We start from the raw sequence: 23321 nt of genomic DNA, 5'->3' as shown, positions 1-23321 counted from the left end.
GGACTGTAGCCCACCAGGCTCCTCCATCCATGGGATTTTCCAGGCAAGAGTACTGGAGTGGGGTGCCATTGCTTTCTCCAGTGCACCAAAATACTTGGTTACAAAAATTCCAAAAGTTTGAAATGGCAAAGTGCAGTGTTCTTCTGGTGATTATTGAGTTATTTAATTTTTGAGCACTGAGGAGACACTTTGCAGTTATTTTCATATTTTTATGGTTTGCTAACGTTTTATTCACTTTTCAGATCATTTCCTCCCTCCAATATTTCCAGCCAATTATGTATGCTCTAGTTGTTTGACAGTGTTTTAATTGGATTTCTGTCTCTGAGTTTTTCCCGAAAAATGAATACTCAAGGATGTTTAATACTCGCACATAATTTTTAAAAAATAATTTTAATTATGGAAAGTACACATAAAATGTATCATCTTCGCCATTTTTAATATACAGTTCAAATATTTACATTGTTGTGCAACCACTACCACCATCCCTATCCAGAAGCTTCATCTTGCAAGACTGAAACTCTGTACACATTAAGCAGTAAATCCCTGTTCTCCCTTCCCCCAGATCTTACACAATTTTAAAAAGCATTTTATTTATTTATTTCTGGATCTTCATTGCTGTGCAGGCTTTCTGTAGTTGTGATGAGTGGGGGCTACTTTCTGGTTGTGGTGCACGGACTTTCATTGTGGTGTTTTCTCCTGTCGAGCACGGGCTGCAGCTCTCACAGGCTCAGTAGTTGTGGCGCACCGGCTTAGTTGCTCCGCAGCACGTGGAATCTTCTGCACAGGGGTCGAGCCTGTGTCCCCTATATTGGCAGGGAGATTCTTAACCACTGGACCACCAGGGGATGTCCCTTTCACATTTTTAAAAATAACTTATCGGACTTGTAAATTTTTCTGCTTTTTTAGGTGATAACATTTTAAGTTTTAGATTAGCCTTAGAATCTGAAATAAGTGACATGTTTGCCTTAATAATAAAAATTGATATTTTATATTACAGTAATTATGAATAGTTTTGTGTCTTTTGCCCTCAGTGCAGTACTCAGTTTTTCCCTGTTAGCTTAAATATGTTTGTATTTATAAAAAGTTCTTACATATCACCGACTGAAAATGCTTTTTCAAAAATGACTGAAAAAAAGAAAATGTCTACACAAATTGTGAACTGATTGCCAGGAAGTAATAAATAAGTAAATGGCTGAGAAGTTTTTGAACAATTTGATTTTGGAATATTTATTGGAAAATTCTGGATGCAGAATTTTTAAATGGATAGACATTTTCAAAGGAATATGTTCAGATGTAACGGATTGAAAATGAAGTAGAAATTATTTTCTGTTTTCATAGTGTGAAAAGTGGAATAGCATGCTCAGAAGTGAATATAAAGATGTAGAAGTGCCTCTAGATGCCTCAAATTACATGTGAAAAACTAGAAATGAGAAATATTGGTATTCAACTATTTTCTATCTGGTTGGATTTGTTCAGCCTGTCTCTCTGCTCCATATTACTTTCCAGCTGATGGAAATGATCCTGAGTACTAGACATGAATGTTTCACATCTATAATTTTGGTCTTTGCATGTGTGCGCGTGTGCTCAATTGCAGTTGTGTCTGTTGTGCCCGTTGTGTCTGACTCTTTGCAACACCATGGACTGTACCCCGCTAGGTTCCTCTTGTCTGTGGAATTCTTCAGGCAGGAATACTGGAGTGGGTTGCCATTTCCTCCTCCAGAGGATCATTCTGACCCAGGGATCGAACCTGCGTCTCCTGCATTGACAGGCAGATTCTTTATCACTGCGTCATATCTAGGAGCTTAAAAAAAAAGATTTTGACCCTGTGGTTAGAGATGGGGTCTGTGACTGTATTTCAGAGGAGCAGAAAGTAGAGGAAATGGAGAAACTAATGGAGCTGTCATTGTGAAGTCTTAAAAAAGATTTTTTAATTTCCACTTCGAGTATTCTTAAGTGAAATGAAAAATGACTCTAGCTCTGATAGTGCTTATAGCATTTTAATTTATCATTCCTATATTCTGCGTTTTGCTTAAATTGTGTTTTCTTTAAAGTTCATTCTTGAGGGAGGTTTCCAGTTTCTGTTGTAAACTTTTGCACTATGATTTTTTGTAAGGGTTTTGGTTTGGAATCCTGGGATCAAATGTTAGCTATGACCTGAGGCAAGTGACAACTTTTTTTGAGCAACTTCCTATCTGTAGTTTGAGAGTGATTCTTCTGCTATTTAGGTTGTGTTAATGGTGTTTATGGAGAAGGCAATGGCACCCCACTCCAGTACTCTTGCCTGGAAAATCCTATGGATGGAGGAGCCTGGAAGGCTGCAGTCCATGGGGTCGCTGAGGGTTGGACACGACTGAGCGGCTTCACTTTCATTTTACACTTTCATGCATTGGAGAAGGAAATGGCAACCCACTCCAGTGTTCTTGCCTGGAGAATCCCAGGGATGGGGGAGCCTGCTGGGCTGGGGTCTATGGGGTCGCACAGAGTCAGACACGACTGACGTGACTTAGCAGCAGCAGCAGCAGCAATGGTGTTTATGTGATACAGTAAACCTTGTTTGCAATACAGTCTAGGTAAAGTCTTGACAGACATTATCATTTGATCATCACAGCAAGTGTGTCATTATGTAAATTGTCCAGGATATGGCCTTCCAAATGACTGAAATTTTTACTTTCATATATTTGATATTTTTGGGAAATTTATTAAAACTATGTGATAGTAGCACTGTTTATTGCAAAAACTACTGTGTGATAGCACTGATTTAATGGAGTATTACTCAGCCATTAAAAAGAATACATTTGAATCAGTTCTAATGAGGTGGATAAAACTGGAGCCTATTATACAGAGTGAAGTAAGCCAGAAAGAAAAACACCAATATACTAACGCATATATATGGAATTTAGAAAGATGGTAACAATAACCCTGTATGCAAGACAGCAAAAGAGACACAGATGTATAGAACAGTCTTTTGGACTCTGTGGGAGAGGGTGAGGGTGGGATGGTTTGGGAGAATGGCATTGAAACATGTATAATATCATATGTGAAACGTATTGCCAGTCCAGGTTCAATGCATGATACAGGATGCTTGGGGCTGGTGCACTGCGATGACCCAGAGGGATGGGATGGGGAGGGAGGTGGGAGGGGAATTTAGGATAGGGAACACATGTACACCTGTGGCGGATTCATGTCAATGTATGGCAAAACCACTATAATCTTGTAATTAGCCTCCAATTAAAATAAATATTTTTATATTAAAAAGAGAGAGAGAGAGACATATATCTTTGAGTTCTATGTAATCCTAGGCTTGTTACTAATTTTCTCTGATTCTTGGTAAGGCAAAGCAGTTAATTACCTTAAAGTTTTTCTACTTTGGTTATACTATTAATTGGGCAAAGAAAACTTTAAAATGAGGATGAAGACTGCAGTCTGCTAAAATACAGACTCATTTATTTAAAGGATATTTATGGCAATATTTATGGCAATATTTAAATAAATACAGTTGATAAAGTGCAAATAGACACTTTATATTTGCTCTTTTGGGGAAAAAAATTTTTTTTCCAGTGTATAGTGTGTTAGTCGCTCAGTCGTGTCCAACTCTTTGTGACCCCGTGGACTGCAGCCCACCAGGCTCCTCTGTCCATGGAATTCTCCAGGCAAGAATACTGGATTGGGTTGCCATTCCCTTCTCCAGGGGATCTTCCTGACCCAGGGATTGAACTCAGGTCTCCTGCACTGTGGGCAGATTATTTACTATCTGAACCATCAGGGAAACCCTTCTAATGTGTAAGTGTAAGTAAATGTAAGGAAAAGAAATTGGAATATCACATACTCACGCTTCCTGTCTGGTCTATTGCCTTGTCAAGACATTTGAACCAATTTTTAGCTTAGAAAATCTCTCTCTCTCTCTCTCTATATATATATATAATCATGACTGGGTCTAAATTAAAGACAGAGGAATACTTTAGATGAATATTACTAGGAGTATGGTATGAGCATAGGCAGAGAGCCAAGGATGTGAAATTAAGTTTTGTTTGGTTTATGTATTATTGAGGAAAGAGAAGAGTATTTTCTGTGTCAGGACGGAAAAGTCAGAAGTAATCCAGGGTTTATGTAGTGTAGATTTGGGCAATATCTTCATACCACTGGATGCTACAAACTACAAAACAAGTAAAATTGGCCATACCTCCCGTTTTGACCTGAACAGTCATAGTGTACACCTGTTTTCTGGAACAGCTGTCCCATTTTATTCTCAAAAATGTCCTGGTTTGTATGATAATTTTTTTCAGAAGAGATTAGAGGCTCACTGTGTGCTTGTTGGCAAGTTTTTTCTCCCATATCATTAAAAAGCCAAGATAGTGTACTAGGTTGGTATCAAAGAGTTTGTTGTTGAAGGCATTGAGAATTACAGTTGAGCTAGCTAAGGGAAATAGGGTTATTCTATTCTTTTGAGTTGGAGGAAGGAAAAAAATAGGAGGGCAGTGACTGAGTAATAATGATAAGATACAGTTACATGAAAGAGTGCATAAAAGAATGGTTAAGAACATGGATTCTGGGGCCAGGCTGCCTGCTCAAGTTAGACAGCTTTCTAGTGTGACCTTGTACACGTTGTTTAACACATGCTTCTCAGTTTCCTTATCTGTAAATTCACGATAATGTTAAAGTATGAGATAATATCGTACTTATTCTCTATCTCAAAGAGTTGTTAAGAGGATTGACAGTCAAAGTAAAGCACTGAGTGTCTGGTACACAATAAATTTGTGAGTTTTCTTTCACATATTACTTATGAAAGATAAGTCTCATTTCGGTTTCCATAACAGATGGTTTGCTGACTTGACTGTACACACTAGAGATTAAAAGTTATCCTTTTTTGAAAAGGATTATTTTGATATTTGAGTTTTGAGGGTTTTTTGAGCTCATTTGTATAATTAGCTGTTGGCTTTATAAGATGACCAATTTGAAGTAAAATGACTTGGTATTTTGTTGTGGTTCAGTTGCTCAGTTGTGTCTGACTCTTTGCAAACACATGGACTGCAGCACGCCAGGCTTCCCTGTCCTTCGCCATCTCCTGGAGTTTGCTCAAACTCATGTCCATTGAGTTGGTGATGCCATCCAATCATCTTGTCTTCTGTCATCTCTGCTTTCTCCTGCCTTCGATCTTTCCCAGCATCAGGGTCTTTTCTAGTGAGTCAGCTCTTCACATCAGGTAGCCAAAGTATTGGAGTTTCAGCTTCAGCATCAGTCCTTCCAATGAATATTCAGGATTGATTTCCTTTAGGATTGACAGGTTTGATCTCCTTGCAGTCCAAGGGACTCTCAAGAGTCTTCTCCAGCATCACAGTTCAAAGGCATCAGTTCTTTGGCACTCAGCCTTCTTTATAGTCCAACTCTCACATCCATATATGACTACTGGAAAACCCATAGCTTTGACTAGAGGGACCTTTGTTGGCAAAGTAATGTGTCTGCTTTATTTAATATGCTGTGTAGGTTGGTCATAGCTTTTCTTCCAAGGAGTAAGCGTCTTTTAATTTCATGGCTTCAGTCACCATCTGCAGTGATTTTGGAGTCCAAGAAAATAAAGTCTGTCATTGTTTCCATTGTTTCCCCATCTATTTGCCAAGAAGTGATGCCATGATCTTCATGTTTTGAATGTTGAGTTTTAAGCCAGCTTTTTCACTCTCCTCTTTCTCTTTCATCAAGAGGCTCTTTAGTTCCTTTTTGCTGTCTGCCATAAGAGTAGTGTCATCTGCCTATCTGAGGTTATTGGTGTTTCTCCTAGCAGTCTTGATTCCAGCTTGTGCTTCATCCAGTCCAGCATTTCTCATGATGTACTCTGCATGTGAGTTATATAAGCAGAGTGACAGTGTACAGCATTGACGTACTCCTTTCCTACTGTGGAACCAGTCCACTGTTCCATGTCTGGGTCTGACTGTTGCTTCGTGACCTGCATACAGGTTTCTCAGGAGGCAGGTAAGGTGGTCTAGTATTCCCATCTCTTGAAGAATTTTCCACAGTTTATGTGATCCACACAATCAAAGGCTTTAGCGTAGTCATTGAAGCAGAAGTAGATGTTTTTCTGGAATTCTCTTGCTTTTTCTATGATCCAGAGGATGTTGGCAATTTGATCTTTGGTTTCTCTGCCTTTCCTAAATCCAGCTTGAACATCTGGAAGTTTTTGGTTTACATACTGTTAAAGCCTCGCTTGGAGAATTTTGAGCGTTACTTTCCTAGCATGTGAGATGAGTGCAATTGTGTGGTAGTTTGAACATTCTTTGGCATTGCCTTCTTTATTTTGATGATTATTTAAATGCTAAATACCTATCAATTGGGTTCCTAATCTTTAACAATAAAGTGGTACATTAACCTCAGTAGAACTTTCTTTAGGTAGTCTGTTTGATTATATATTAGAGCAATCCATGACTCCCAAAATTAAGCGGGTAATCTGTGGCAGCCTCTTTTTTTTTTTTTTTTTTTTAAAGCAATCATCATCTGTCATCTGACTAAAGTAGTGAGAATTTAGGGAACTTATCTTTTCCTCTGATAGTGGAGGACCAGCAGTTATAGCTTTGTTGATGAATAAACTTAAGGTTTTCTTCTGGGTGTGGAATAAGTGAATCCTGATTTTTGACAACTTGGCATATGACTTAGGGTGGTCCAGTTCCCTTGCTGTTCAAAGTGTGAGCCTTAGCAAACTTCTTTACCCAGGACTTGTTAGAATACAAACTCTCTGTCCTATCTCTGAACTGCTGAATCAGAATCTTCCTTTTTCTCAAGATCCCTAGATGATTCTTACAAGCACTACAGTTTAAGAAACTCGCATGTAGCATATAAATTTTATTGTTGATCTCCTGTTCAGGGTGCTAGAGAAGAGTAAACCATAGATGAGGTCACTGCCATGGTGGAGCTTGCAGACGAAATAATTCAAGTTAGAATAAGTGCTTTGTTATAAGGGGTAAATTTTATTGCGCAGACTACCATTTTTCTTTTTTTTCAAACTGGAAGTTAGTTATTCCATGGCCCTAAGATACAGATCATTGCAGAGCTCAATTGACTTCTGCCCTGAGTACTCTAGTTCTTAATCTGGTAGCTCTTTTTCTGTATCCATTTCTTCTGTATTGTTACCCACTCTTAACTTGCCTTTGGGCCAGGGACTGTTTGACTTGGTAAGGAGATGTGCAGTATTCCTTGATTAGTGTAACTGTTTGTCTTAAAGTTTTCTCTGAGGCACTGTAGTATAGAGGCTAAGAGCCACCTTGGTGTAGTGGCACTCTCCGGACAGCCTAGGTTCACATTCTGGCTCTGTCTTTATTAGCTATATAACCCTGGGTGGATTCAGATCAGGTCAGATCAGTTGCTCAGTCGTGTCCAACTCTTTGCGACCCCATGAATTGCAGCACGCCAGGCCTCCCTTACATTTAGGTAAAGTTTTTCTGTATCTGCAAAATGTAGATGATAAAATTTAATGTAGTTGTTATGAAGATGAATTCAGTGTTTCATAAAGGCTAACTATCCTTCCTTGTGAGAAGGGTGAAAATTTCCCAGTTTTCATTTTTATTTTTTATAAAATGCCCTAAGCTTATTCTAATAGGACTTTGAAGTTCATGCTGGATGAAATGACAGGTGTTTGTTTTGTCTTTTTTTTTTTTGGGTCACCTGTGCAGCTTGTAGGATCTTAGTTCCCTGACTAGCGATTGAACCCATCCGCCTAGCTGTGGAAGCACAGACTTGTAACTGCTGGAATTCTCTTTTTTTAAATGTACTTGTAGTTTTGTGGTCCTCTCAATACTGGAGATGTAAAAATTAAACCCAGGTGATTGATCTGCCATGAGGCAAATAAGTTTAATCATTCTATTTACTTTATTTCTGTTTTTCAGCATTTGTAGGGTTAAGTGGCATGGGATTTCTGTTTCTGATAGTAAATAGGTAAGTAAAACAAATCTATGTTTTGACCAAACATATGTGGTCAAATCTGTGTATGACCACAGAGATGGTTTTGCCATATTTATGGTGATTTTTTCCCTAACTCTTGGTTCTATTACCTTAAAACTGCTTTCTTCTGACCAGAGGGTATCATTTTGCCAAGAAATTGATGTTTCCCTTTTTCTTTTCATTTGTATCTTTCCCTGGATAGGAACTAGCATAAGATGGGTCAGTGATGAAGACTGCTTTTGGCTTATTCAGTAATGACATGTATTGCTTAGAAATAGAGGTGTTGATCTGTTAGTTTTACAAACTGACAGTTTGAATATTTTGTGGTGGTTTGTGAGTATGTGTGTGCTTATGTGCTGCATATATGTATGTTGGCAGATAGTTTCAGCATGCAATTAGATAATTTACATCCTTTAATAGATGTTTTATATAACTGTGTAGCCTCACAGGCTTATTTCTAGTTCTGTGGGAGAGATAAGGATTTTTATGGAGTTCTTTGTTAAACCTTAGTCAAAAGATGAGTCAAAGGTGTGGTTATCTAGAATTTAAATGGAAAAATAAGTCTTTGTTCTTGTTTAACTGATTTGTCAGATTCATTATTGTGTCATTTTAAAGATTATTTGTTATAGAAAGACACATCAACTTGTTTTTTTGATGGACATTGTCAGTTTCCAAATTTTCTTTATGTTGAGTAATTCTATAAAGAACATTCTTGTGTGTGAAGCTCTTAGACTAACATTTACTGTGGTAGCTCATATGGTGAATGTTTTAAAAGTTTTTCACATCAGTATTGACAGAATGCTTTACATAGGTGTTGCAGATATATATTTTTTTAAACTGTGATGCATGGCATGCAGGATCCCCAACCAGGATCAAACTTGCACTTCTGCAGTGGAAGCACACAGGCCTAACCAGTGGACCACCAGGGAGTTCCCTAAAATTCACATTTTGTGATGATTATTCCCGCTTATTTTAGTACACCTTCCGTGTTTGGCAGATCTTTTACTAGTTTGCAGTTAATAGTAACCTTCCAGACCTTTTCTGTTTTTACATACTAATATGCTTATCTGTACAATGATTTTATGTGTTTGTTAATATAAATTTAAAAATGCTTATTGTTTTGCAACTTGAATTTTTTCTTATAGTATTCTGTGTTATGAAATATATTGCGTTTTATTTAACCATTTGTCTAGAAAACCACCATTTAGGTGGTTTTCAGTCTTTCACTAATGGGATCAGTGTTGCAATATACATTCTTATATATGTCTTCTTGTGTACATTAATGGCTTTTTGAGTGTACTGTTAAACTAGGCTGGTGAAAAATATAAATATGCCCAGGTGTACTGCCATCTATATGCCATAGACCTCACACTTTGGTTATTCTTGGCACCATTAGCAAGGGAAACATCAGATTTATGGGTAGTATATTGCTGAAAGGCATCTAGTTAATTATTTTGAGTGATTATTAAATGCTTAATGAACTAGTACATCTCATCAGTAAGTAAAAGGTAAGTTTTTAAAATCATAGTTCCCCAATATTGTGTATTTATTTATAAATAAGTATATATGGGACAATATATTAATATCTTATATGTTAAATATTAGTCTTAATCTCTCTGTCATATTTGGGGTCTCCCAGTTCTTGAATAGCTTTCCATATTTGCAGAAAGGCCTACATAATGAGTTAGGCCTCTCCAGTGAATGTACTAGTCAAAACTCAAATTCCAGGATTCCCTTATACCTAGATGGATGCAGGCATGTTACTAAGAGCTGCTAGTCAGACCACACCTACAGGTGTCTTCTACTTGAAAAAATATATAGTGCAGGGAAATGAGGGTTCTATTCTTAACTTCCATTTTGTAGTCAGGAGTGGCAGTAGAGGTGGGCAGCTTTAAGTAGAGTTAATAGTTGCAAGGTTGAGTTCCTGATGGAGAAGTAACATTGGTATTGGTAATAATAAAAGTTGTAATGGATTTGACTTTTGGCATTTACCACTTGGTGGTGGCATGGATAGTGATTTCCTCATCAAGCCACTTCAGCAACATTGAGTGAGATTACCTTTGCATCTAATTTTTCAGCCTTTCCAATGACAGTGACACTACCTTTTATTTACTTTGCTGTCTAATTTATCCAGAGTGGATTCTGAATACTAATAAGCATGCACTGTTCGCATTATGCATAGGGGCAAATGTAAAGATGACTTGCTTTCTAAAATTGCTACCTAAAGAAAAATAAAAATGAAATTGCTACCTAGAGGTGTATTTTGTTTGTTTTTGATATTTTTGCCACACCATTCAACTGGTGAGATCCCAGTTCCCTGACTAGGCATTGAACCTGTGCCCCTTGCAGGGGAAGCACAGAGTTCCAACTACTGGACTACCAGGGAATTAGAGATTTATCTTAGTTCCTGGGCCAGAGATTGAACCTATACTGCTTGCTGTGGAAGAAGTATTCAGTCTTAACTGTCAGGAAGGTTTCATGGAATTATTTTTAATACAGTTTTTGTTTATTTATTATTTATTTATGGCTGTGCTGGACCTTTGTTGCTGCGCGGGCTTTTCTCTAGTTGCGGTGCATTTGCTTCTCCTTGCGGTGGCTCCTCCTGTTGCAGAGCACAGACTCTAGGGCACTCAGACTTCAGTAGCTGTGGCATGTGGGCTCAGTAGTTGTGCCTCTACAGGCTCAGTAGCTGTGGCACATAGGCCTAGTTGCTCTGTGACACGTGGGATATTCCCAGATCAGGGATCGAACCAATGTCTCCTGCATTGGTAGGCGGATTCTTTACCACTGAGCCACCAGGGAAGCCCTCCATAGAGGTTTTTAAAAATTATCTGTGTACCTGTCCTGTTGGGGCTAGCTGGTGGTACTGTAAAGAAATTCATTGTTCTTTTCCCTGAGCTAATTATGATATGAAACAGCTGTCAATTAACATCTCTAGGCTAAGATGTTGCTTGGGTTATTTATATTTGGTGCTACTTCAAAGGTCCTTTTGCTCCCTTGCTAGGTTTGACATTTGTTACTGGTTTTGACGTTTATTGTGAAAGCCTTTGTCAGACGTGAAATCATAAGCCAAGAAGCACTCCAATAAAAGGCTTCTATTTTAAACAGGCATATGAGAAAAAGGAAGATTGTATCAACTCTGATTTTCTGTCACATCAGAAGGGTAAATACAGTGTCTAAACATTAATTTCTTTTTTTTGCACCTGTGTCTTTACTATTCCATTCAAATAGACAGTTGAAGGTCTGCTCTCAGCCTGGTTTATTTTAATAGCTGAAATAGTAGAGGATGACCCAGCTTCTACCTTTTTTGATTGAGCCCACTGCCTTGTTGTAAAAAACACTTAATAAACTATTACAGTGGTAACAAATTAGAAGTATGTACAAATAACAAGAGGGAAAGAGAAGTAGTGACCAAGACAAAGTTTGGTGTCCAAGGTTTGCAAAAACTATAAGGAGTTTTGGTAGCGCAGCCATTACATTTTTTAAAACAAGAAAGCTGAGATCAGTGACTGCATAATTACTAGGTGGCAGAGTAAAGTTAATTTTTGTCTGTTATACCATAGTTGACTTTTAATTGTTGGAATTCCTCTTCAATTTAGCTGTAAAGTACCAATATTAGTACTTTCTTCTTCTCTCTGTTTTTTTTTTTTTTTTAAGATTTATTTTTGGCTGTTCTGAGTCTTGGTTGCTGTACACAGGCTTTTTCTAGTTGCGGTGAATGGGGCCTGTTACTCGCTGTGGTGCCAGGGCTTCTCATCGCAGTGGCTTTGGTAGTTGCGGCTTGTAGGCTCTAGACCATGGGCTCAGTAGTTGTGGGACATGGGTTTAGTTGCCCCTTGGCTTGTGGGACCTTCCTAGACTAGGGAATGAACCCAAGTCTCTTGCATTGGCAAATGGATTCTTTACCACTAGCGCCACCTGGGAAGCTCTGAAACTTCAAACTTAATTATATCTGACCCCGTCTACCCCAAGCCTGCAGGCATGGTTGTGTTATGCTGATGTGTGTGCTCAGTTCTGTCTGACTCTGCAACCCCATGGACTGTAGCCCACTAGGCTCGTCTGTGGACTTCTCCGGGCAAGAATACTGGAGTGGGTTGCTATTTCCAGTTTGTTTGGCTGCATTGGGTCTTACCTGCGCCACACAGGATCTTTCACTGAAACACACAGCACCCTAAGGGAAAAAACAAGCTTTATCAGAGAAAAAGAAAACTGGTCAGCTTTAGTCTTGGCTCTGGCTTGGTGGAAAGAGGGGTCTTATATTAACCACAAATCCTCTTTGATGCAAGGTGGGGCTGAAATTCCCACTACTTGTTGTTCTCCAAAAACCCATATTGAAAACTTTAAGTCATGGGAACTCCCCCCGTGGTCCAGTGGCTAAGAATCCATGATCCCAATACAGGGGCCCTGGGTTTGATCCCTGGTCAGGTGACTAGCTTCCACTTGGCACAACTAAGACCCAGCACAGCCAGATAGATAGATTTTAAAGAACAATTTATGTGATACCAGATTGATAGTCTTACTGTGTGGTCATCCAACAGAAAGAAAACAAATCCTCTCCTGAAGAGCACATTTTAAACAACCTTTAAAATTCCCACAAATAAAGTTTCAAGGAAAACGAGTGTGCGGAACAAAATCATAAAACACATGTCTTAATGAACATGGTTTAGCATTAAAAAAAACAGATCTCAGCAGAAACTCAAACCCTTTGATTTTGGATATTACACGTACTGGAATGATCAGATACAGACTATATAATTAGAATGTTTAAAAGAAGGAAGCTACTGGAAATTCCCTGGTGGTCCAGTGATTAGGACTCTGAGCTTTCACTGCAACAGGCCCGGGTTCAATCTGGTTGTGGTGGGATGGCCAGAAAAAGAAGGAAGGTACTGAAAGGATTGGAGGAGAAGATGGCCACCCACTCCATCATTCTTGTCTGCAAAATTCTGTGGACAGAGGAGATAGCTACAGTTCATGGGATTGCAAAGAATTGGACACAATTGAGCAGCTGAGTGCACACACACACTGAAAGGATGGTCAGAAAACAAAACATTGATCGGATAGATTTGAGGAAAGAACCAAAAGGAACTTCTGAAATGAAAATGTAGAAGGAACTTAGAGACTTACTGTACAAGTTGAATGCATTTTAGAATCAGCTGAAGAGAGAATTGATGAACTGGCAGAAAGATCTCAAATTGCTCAGAATATAATCTCTCAGGAAGACAAAGATGTAGGAAATAAGAAAGAAAGATTGATACAAAGAGAGGTGGGATACAGGATTAGAAGGTATAGAATATTTTATCGGCATTCCAGAGGAAGTAATAGAGAAGTTGGTGGAGAGCAAATTTGAAGAGGTAAATGACTGAACATTGTGCAGAATTGATGAAAGATGCATCAGATTTCAAAGAGTTCAGTGAACTCCAAGTAGAATAATAAAGAATTCCACACTTAGGCTTATGATTGCAAAACACCATTGACAAGGGTTAAGCACCAGAGTTGAAAGAGAGATTAGGAATGACAGCTAGACTAGTGACTGAATTCTAATCCGTCATTAGTGCAAAACAGAAGGCAGTGGGGCAGTGGCTAAGACTCCATGCTCCCAATACAGCGGCCCTGGGTTCGATCCCTAGTCTTTAATGTGCAGAAGAGGAATTATGTGCCTAGAGAGATTTCTGTATACAGCAAAAGTAGAAGATAGAAATAAAGGTATTTTTTGAGAAACCACAACTGGAGAGTTTACTAAAAAAAAAAAAGTTCTGAATGATGTTCTTGGGGAAGAAGGAAAATGATCCAGAAGAAACGTCTGAAATGCAAAAAAAGAATGATGATCAAAGATAATTGGTCAAAACTTATAGAAATTTAAATAAACATTGAGTATATGTTACATACATGCAGGCACAAAGGGCACAAAATTATCTTTGATGATAATGCACTAGCAGGGAATTCCCAACTGACATTTATGCTCTGATTTGAAAAATCCTTAATGGATGTAATAAATCTTTTTTAGTTTCATATTTTTTATGACTTAGACTTAAGGCAACATTTTTTTAAAATTATTTTTTAATTGAAGAATAATTGCTTTACAGAATTTTGTTGTTTGCTGTCAGACATCAACAAGGCAACATTTTAGTGAATGCTTTGATTTTTTTTTTTTAATTTATTATTTATTTGCTCCAGGTCTTAGTTGAGGCACTTGGGATCTTTGATCCTCACTGCAGCATGTGGGGTCTTTAGTTGTGGCATGTAGAATCTAGCTCCCCAACCACGGATTAAACTCAGGCCCCTGCACTAGGAGCGCAAAGCCTTAACCACCAGAGAAGTCCTGTGAATGATTTATTAATGAAATGCTTTATGAAGGAAAAATACCCCTGACCTAGTTTTTGTAGCAGATCGTATTTCCTCCTAGCCCATGTCCACATGTTTATGTGATTTTTTACAATTGTAATAATCTGTGACTTGTAATCATTGTAGGTTAATACGGACTGCATACTTAATCTCTGTATTTCTTTAGTTGGATATGTTATTTCTCATATGATAGGATAACATGTAAGAGGGAAATATCAGTACTTACGGATTGTCTTAAGAAGTCAGTGAGTTCATAGATGTGTTCAGTATAGCACCTAGCTCAGAGAATTGCTTAACATGTTTGCTTTTGTTACTGTGGTGGAGATGTTTTTTCTCTTCCATTGTGTGAAATCACTTTCCATTTTGATATTTTTCACAGTTTATCAATACAATATTTGACGTGTCATGGTTTAATAGATAGCAATTTTTTGTGATGTATTAATACCCCCCTTTAGATTTAATAAATGTGGTAGTGTATCTTTACAGCTTTGTTGAGGTGTTTCTTTTTTATTTATTTATTATTTATTTTATTTATTTTTGACTGTTCTTGAGTTTTCACTGCTGCACAGACTCTGGTTGTGGTGAGAGGAAGCTAGTCTCTAGCTGCAGGGCCCCGGCTTGCTTTGCATTGCAGTGCTTGTCTTGTTGTAGTCTCTAGCTGCAGGGCCCCGGCTTGCTTTGCATTGCAGTGCTTGTCTTGTTGTAGTCTCTAGCTGCAGGGCCCCGGCTCGCATTGCAGCGCTTGTCGTGTTGCAGAGCACTGGCCTCAGGGCTTGTGGGCTCAGTACTTGCGGCTCCCGTGCTCGAGAGCACAGGCTCAGTAGTCGTGGCCCTTGGGCTTAGTTGCTCCTCAGCGTGGGATCTTCCCAGATCAGGAGTCAAACCTGTGTCTCCTGCCTTGGCAGGCAGATTCTTTACCACTGAACCACCAGGAAAGCTCTGTGGGTTTTTTTTGACTTATCCACATGGCTTGGGGAATGTCAGTTTCCTGACCAGGGATTGAACCTGGGCCCTGGCGGTGAACGAAACGTGCCAAGTCCTAACCACTAGACTGCCAGGGGATTCCCTCTTTATAACTTTGAGTGGTTGTGTAACTCACTTTATCTAGCGAGTGTGTTTTAATTTCCTGTTTTGCTCCTTTGTTTGACTTTGAGTTATTTACATTTCTTGGCTCTTATAAATAATACTAGAATGTGGGAAGCCAAGTTGCACCATTTTATAGTCTTCAGTGTAATAATGAGTTTGAAAATTTTATGCCAAGGTAGGAATTATTTTTAAGTGCTTTGCTAATCTAATAAGCATAAAATGGTACTTTATTTTCCTATTTGTGTGCATTTGTGAGGTTTTTTTAGAATTTTATTTTCCTAGTCTTTATTTTCAGTTTTTTGTTGTTGTTTGTTGCAGTTTTGTGTTATTCTGTAATCAGCCATTCTCCTTGTGATTTGTATTTGCTTCTTTAAAGCTGATTTTCTGTGACATAAATTTACATTTATGTAAATAGTTAACTTTGAACATACCTCACAGTTATTTTGATTAATGCATTAGTGTTTGCAAAGTATTCTTTTGAGGGTAAGACAGCCAAATTACTTTTATTCAAAACAAACATGCTTCGTAAAAAAGAATATGGAGTATTTATACGTATCAATTGCTTTTCATTGTTAATATTTAGTTCTTAAAATAAGGAATTCTTTTTTTTTAAGCAGACCACCTTGGGCCTCTTTGTTTGTTTGGCTGCATTGGGTCTTAGCTGCGCCTCGCAAGATCTTTCACTGCATCGCTCAGACTCTAGTTGTGGCTTGTGGGCTCTCAAGTTGTGGCCCGAGGCTTAGTTGCCCCACGGCGTGTGGGATTCCAGTTCCCCCATCAGGGATTGAACCCCTGTCCCCTTACATTGCATGGTGGATTCTTAACCATTGGACCACCAGGGAAGTCTCTAAAATAGGGAATTCTTACCTCAATTTATAGTTGAGAAAATTGAGTTAAGAAATTTCCCCACAATCACACGATTGTTAATGTTAGAGGTGGGTTTTGCATATGTGATTCTAGAGCCTCAGCTCTTGCATGTGGTTGTCTATAGTTGTTACCTGTTTTGCTTTACTAAAGCCGCAGCCGTTCTATTAGTTAAGGGTATTTCTAGTGGATACATGGCTTCTCTACTGTATGTTTTTCATGTACAGGTTTTATTCATGAAATGAATTTTTTACTCTTTCATTGTGTTTATCAAGATTTAAGAGTTTGATTTTTCTGAGAACCATAGCCTTTATTATTTGCCATTTTGGAGGGTAGGGACATAATTGGTATTTTCAGAATTGAGTAAAAGGAGAGGAGGCAAGTATGTATTAATAAATAAATTTTCTTCTGTCAAAATGCTTAACACGAAATTAAATGTTGTTCCCATGGTAGGAAGGCTAGGCTGTCACAAACTCTTCACGGTTCTTTTCTGCCATCAGTCAGAAATTAAGCTATACTTAAAATTCCCAAATCACATTCAGTCCCTTCTGCTCCAAAGGCTAAGTGGTGAGAGGCTACTGCCCTCGTGAATGCAGGAAGAGGGTGTATTGTCTGTAGAGAATTTTTAAATAATAATAAAATTGACTAAAAGCCAGATGCTTATATACAGTTCTAAACAGCGTCAGTGGTAAAATAATGTCCACTAATTCAAGGCCCAGCCCTGTTCCCAAGATGCAAATGAACCTTGACATGGAAAAGGGCATTGTGTCTGGGCATTCTCCTTTTTTCCAGATTGGATTTCAGTTGATACGTGAAAGGAATCCAAAGAAATGTGCAAGCTGTGGAGTATAATTAAACGATGTTTCATTGGTTCATACATTCAAGTTACGTTAGCCATGTTAGTTGCAAAGTATGGAAACTCACTCAAAGTAAAAAATCAGTTTATTAGATTCAAGGGTGCAGGGGAATTTCATGGTACATAATTACAGGAAGTACAGTTAGGCCTGTCAGAAGTTGAGTCTTCTCAGCAACTCTTTCTAAGGCTCTTCAATTCTTCTATCCAGAGTTCTGCTTTGGTTGGTTATATTTTGGTGTTGGTGATACTTACAGGCTGTTTCACGCCTCTACCTAAATCGCATGAGTCAAGGTCAGTTGTAAGAACTCTTAAGTAGACAGAATTTATGACAATGTCCTGATAAATGGCTCAGTGTGTGCCAATTATTTTTTTATGAAAATCAAATCCCCAGTATCTGCAGGTCATAAAGCTTCCTTGCTGTACCTTCTGGTACTTGCCATCCACGAGAGGGGCCTGCAGTTGAGAAGACAAAAAGTAACTTTCTGAAAAAGGAGTGAATTCTATGGAGGATCATTAGTGTACTTGAGAAGGATCAGCCCTGTTGTTTGATTGAATGTGATGAGAAAAATGTATTTGTGCATCCTGCTTCCTCTCCTTCCACCTCTTGAATACTCTTGTCTCTCACCCCTCGCCCCATGATCCATTTCTACTTTGTGTGTGTGTGTGTGAGAGAGAGAGAGAGAGAGAGAGATTAGGTGATGTATGCAAATGATCACTTTAGGTGGTAATATGTTAAATAATTGTTTTAGACATTAAGAATATACACTTAAGGGACAGATGGAATAATGCATTCTAATGTCAGGCAGAATGCTGGTTTTGACTTGGAAAAAAGTTTCCACTTACAGAATCATTCAGACTTGAAGGTCTCTGTCACAAGTTAGATGGCAATAAAAATTTACTCTGAAAAATTGCTCTTGATAACACAAATGGCCAAGATAATGGTGCATAGTTTTAACTATAATATTTGCAAGTAGGTTGGGGTAAAGCAGTGTATCTATATTAATAGTATTTTATGGAGATGTTTTTATTTATTGTATAGGTAGCTAAATTTTATATATAAACATTTCAAGTTCATCTGCTTAAAAGGTTTATAGTTCAAGTTGAGCCAAAAACTTTAAAATATTGTTTATTTAATCTAAATTTGTAATTTTAATTCACTAACTTTTAAAATTTACAAATGAATCCTATGATTATTTAGCAGGTGACATCTAAAGGAACTGGTTTAAATCCTAATGCCAAAGTATGGCAAGAAATACCTCCGGGAAATACTGATGCTACGCCAGTAGCTCATGGAACTGAAAGCTCTTGGCATGAAACAGCAGCTACATCAGGGTCTCTTCCTGAGGGTAAGCCCTAAACATTTCATCAGAATGCATCACAGTTTGGTTAAACATTTGACCAACCAGTTTATAGAACTTTGGGGTACGTCCTTTGATTATTTGATAAGATGTATTTATAAATGTTTAACATGTAGTTTGTATACCATTCTCATTTATATCCAGTATGAATAGATTGTCATTAATTTCAGAGAGCAGCTGTATCTTTGGGTTCAGTTTTTAACCCATGTATAATATGGTATTTTTAAATTAGTTTTGATCTACCGTCATTGACAGTGCTGTTTACTCACTATTTGATCTTGGGCAGATGATTTAACCTTTCCATGCCTGTTGCCTTCATCTGTAAAACATTGGCAATAATGGTTTGGCATTGGATTTTCTGAGAATTAAGTAAATAATATATGTGAAGCTGTCATATACATAGTACTGTGTAAGTTTGGGCAATTTTTTTTAAGTTTATTTATTTATTTGGCTGCATGTGGGCTCTAGAGTGTGCAGGTTTCAGTAATTAAGGCAAGTGGGATGTGGGATCCCCTGTGGGATCTTTCTGGACCAGGGATCGAACCCATGTCCCCTGCATTGGCAGGCAGATTCTTAACCACTGGACCACCAGGGAAGTCCTTAAGCTATTTTTAATCCTTTTTTTTTTTTTTTTATTTTACTTTATTTGGCTGCACTGGGTCTTATTTGCCACGTACGGGATCTTTAGTTTCAGCATGTGGGATCTAGTTCGCTGACCAGGGATTGAACCTGGGCCCCCTGCATTGGGAGTGCGGAGTATTAACCACTGGACCACCAGGGAAGCTCCAGTTGTTAATCATTTTAGCTTATTTGTAATGGTCAAGCTTACGTCCTGTCAAAGACAGTTCTTACTTAAAACCATATGGACATTTTCCCAGTTGATAGAATTATTTGAGATCTTGTTACAGAAGACAAGTGCCCAGAGTACCTAAAGATAGGATTTTAAAGAATTACTATTTACTTTCAGTATGTTTTTTTTAATACAGGTAATAGAGAACTTGCAGATGATATGTGTAAGGAATATGAAGTAATGTATTCATCTTGTGAAACCACAAGAAATATTACAGGCATTGAAGAATCAACTGATGGAATGATTTTGGGGCCAGAAGATCTGAATTATCAAATATATGATGTTTCTGGTAAACTTTATGATTTTATTGGTAAAATAAGAGTGCAGTGTGCTAGTCTTTTCCCTCTTCCAGTCTGTCATTATTCTAGTAAATAGTAGCATTGATCAGTCTATTTTATTATTTCAAAAGAAGTTTATATTAATGGGATATTAAGCAATTTTTACAAGTAAAATGGTCAAATATGAATACTGTAATTTTAAAAATATGTTTATTTTAAAGATCTTATTAAAAGAAAGTGTGAAGTTAACAATGAAAGGAGAAAAACAGTCAACATAGTTAAAAGAGACCTAAATTAGTCTTTCAGAGAGTCCAAGTTCCTTGGTCTGCTAGTGGGACTTGACAGAACTTGTCAGCGCAAGCTCTGTCAATTTTCCCATCACTTTTGTCAAGGAGAAATGCATTTTAAATGGGATTAATTTTGAGATTATATATGTGTGTTGTTTGTGTATGTGTATGGGATTAATTTTGAGAAAAGGGTTGTGTTAAATCATAGTTCTGTTGTAGTTCAATTTGTGAGATAGTCGTTTTTTTCCCCCCTCCACATTCATTTGTTGGCATAGGTTAGCAGTTGCTTGGATTTAAAATGGATGAAATTTAAAGGAAACTAAAAATAGACCATAGACCCTGATTACCTACCTTTGTTTCTCTAATTTCCAAACAGTCTCTTTGGAAAATAAGTGAAATAGGGAGTAGGCATTTCCATCACTGCTTAGTTGCTGACATTTAGTTCAGTTGCTCAGTCATGTCCAACTCTTTGCTACCCCATGGACTGCAGCACACCAGGCTTCTCTGTCCATCACTAACTCCTGGAGCCTGCTCAAACTCATGTCCTTTGAGTCAGTATGCCATCCAACCATCTCATCCTCTGTTGTCCCCTTCTCCACCTGCCTTCAATCTTTCCCAGCATCAGGGTCTTTTCAGATGAGTCAGTTCTTCACATCAGGTGGACAAAATATTGGAGCTTCAACTTTAGCATCAGTCCTTCCAATGAATATTCAGGACTGATTTCCTTTACTTTTGCTAACATTAGTCAGCAAATTTGGAAAACTCAGCACTGGCCACAGGACTGGAAAAGGTCAGTTTTCATTCCAATTCCAAAGAAAGGAAATGCCAAAGAATGCTCAAACTATCCCACAATTGCACTCATCTCACACTCTAGCAAAGTAATGCTCAAAATTCTCCAAGCCAGGCTTCAACAGTACATGAACCATGAAATTCCAGATGTTCAAGCTGGATTTAGAAAAGGCAGAGGAACCAGAGATCAAATTGCCAACATCTGCTGGATCATCAAAAAAGCAATAGAGTTCCAGAAAAACATCTACTTCTGCTTTATTGACTATGCCAAAGCACTGTGTGGATCACAACAAACTGTGGAAAATTCTTGAAGAGATGGGAATACCAGACCACCTGACCTTCCTCCTGAGAAACCTGTATGCAGGTCAAGAAGCAACAGTTAGAACTGGACATGGAACAACAGACTGGTTCCAAATCGGGAAAGGAGTACGTCAAGGCTGTATATTGTTACTCTGCTTACTTAAATTATATGTTAATAAGCAGAGTACATCATGAGAAATGCTGGACTGGAGGAAGCACAAGCTGGAATTAAGATTGCCAGGAGAACTATCAATAACCTCAGATATGCAGATGACACCACCCTTATGGCAGAAAGTGAAGATCTACAGAGCCTCTTGATGAAAGTGAAAGTGGAGAGTGAAAAAGTTGGCTTAAAACTCAACATTCAGAAAACTTAAGATCATGGCATCTGGTTCCATCACTTCATGGCAAATAGATGGGTGAACAGTGGAAACAGTGACAGACTTTATTTTTCTGGGCTCCAGAATCACTGCAGGTGGTGACTGCAGCCATGAAATTAAAAGACGTTTGCTCCTTGGAAGAAAAGTTATGACCAACCTAGACAGCATATTCAAAAGCAGAGACATTACTTTGCCAACAAAGGTCCATCTAGTCAAAGCCATGGTTTTTCCAGTAGTCATGTATGGATGTGAGAGTTGGACTGTGAAGAAAGCTGAGCACCGAAGAATTGATGCTTTTGAACTGTGGTGTTGGAGAAGACTCTTGAGAGTCCCTTGGACTGCAAGGAGATCCAACCAGTTCATCCTAAAGGAGATCAGTCCTGAATATTCATTGGAAGGACTGATGCTTTAGCTGAAACTCCAATACTTTGGTCACCTGATGCGAAGAACTGACTCATCTGAAAAGACCCTGATGCTGGGAAAGATTGAAGGCAGGAGGAGAAGGGGACTACAGAGGATGCGATGGTTGGATGGCATCACTGACTCAGTGGACATGAGTTTGAGGAGGCTCTGGGAGTTGGTGATGGACAGGGAGGCCTGGTATGCTGCAGTCCATGGAGTCACAAAGAGTTGGACACGACTGAGCGACTGAACAGAACTGAACATTAGTCAAGGTCTATAACTTGACTCAAACTTTGTCCTCAGTTTGTTATAAATACCTGAATTAGATTTCTCAGGTCAGCCAGCTTGAAAGTTGATTCCTCAAGTGAAATGGGATGGTATTTCCATATAATAATGAAAGATTGACTAGGTTTTACTCCCTCATGTTGTAAAATACTTAACTACTGGCTACATTTTGAACATAGAGTTGGTTTAAATGAAGTGGCAACCAGTTGAATTTTTAAAGGTTTGCTATAATGATATTGAAAGCTTAAGCATTTTGGTGGATGAATTTTGTGTTAGAAGATTTGCATATACTACGTAGAAATAGAATGCTTTTTATTTTTAATGAAATTAGTATCTAATAACATTTTGAGTCTTACATATAAGACAAAGTAGTGGTAAAATCATGCACAAAATGTACATTTACATATATCCTATTATCTGTGTATTTAAAGGAAATTAGCCTACTTAATCATTAGTGCTTTTAAAGAAGAGGACATAGCATATGATTTTAGCAGGTGGTGTTTTGTGTAAGAATCTAATAAGAACTGATGGTTTTCCAGGCTTTAGTCCTGAAAAGTCATGTTCTGGGTTTAAATAATAGAAAGCATAGAGGGCTGTTAGAGAGTTGGTCCAATCCTTTGGACATTTGAATGCTTTCAATATTCCTAGGAAGATACAGTGCTCTAAAATTAAGCAATGAAAAGAATATAAAAAGATAGAAGTAGGTTTTTTTTTTTTCCTTAAAGTATAGTTGTTTTACAGTGTTAACTAATTTCTGCTGTACAGCAAAATACATACATATATATATGTTCTTTTTTATATTCTTTTCCATTATGTTTTATCAGAGAATATTGAATATAATTCCTTGTGCTGTACAGTAAGACCGTGTTTATCCATTCTTTATATAATAGATTGCATCTACTAACCCCAAACTCCCAATCCATCTCCCTTCCCCACACACATACACCTTGGGTACCACAAGTCTATTGAGAGAGAGAAATTTAAGGAGTGTGACTCACATCAGGTTTACTACCAGTAATACAAATGTGGAGCCATATATATATATATATATCCCATTTTGTGTAGTTCCTGTCTTCAAATTTAGATTACTATTACTTAGTACTTTGAGTTTTCATTAAAGGAATAAGTAGTTATCACATTTTTTAAGTATTGACGACTGTGTTTTACAAAGTGGTATTCAGGTGCTTTTAGTATTACTGCTGATTTGTTAATTTGTTAGTTGCTTGATAAAATATATAATTTTAAAACTGAAATGAAATCTGTCTAAACAAACAAGAATAGATAAGTTGAAAGTATTTATTAGACCATGTGTAGCTGAATT

At 37.9% G+C, this 23321-nt stretch overlaps 1 protein-coding gene across 9 annotated transcripts in view; it reads left to right on the top strand.

Moving 5' to 3' along the window:
• Positions 1-23321, top strand: part of LARP4 (La ribonucleoprotein 4) — a 71663-nt gene that overhangs the window by 3669 nt on the left and 44673 nt on the right. For 3 of the 9 annotated variants that reach the window (XM_086399459.1, XM_086399458.1, XM_086399455.1), the window contains exons 2-3: positions 18270-18417; positions 19416-19568. In XM_086399459.1, coding sequence (XP_086255585.1) covers positions 18270-18417; positions 19416-19568 — 301 coding nt within the window. Of the gene's footprint in view, positions 1-7868; positions 7918-18269; positions 18418-19415; positions 19569-23321 lie in introns of all 9 variants that reach the window. The other 6 variants (XM_086399463.1, XM_086399464.1, XM_086399461.1 and 3 more) reach the window with 3 other exon arrangements.

This window comes from Bos grunniens, chromosome 5, assembly GCF_055505025.1.
Source record: "Bos grunniens cultivar Pamir isolate PY7600 chromosome 5, Bosgru_T2T1.0, whole genome shotgun sequence".
Lineage (NCBI taxonomy): Eukaryota > Metazoa > Chordata > Mammalia > Artiodactyla > Bovidae > Bos > Bos grunniens.
This window is presented reverse-complemented; position numbering and strand designations above follow the sequence as displayed.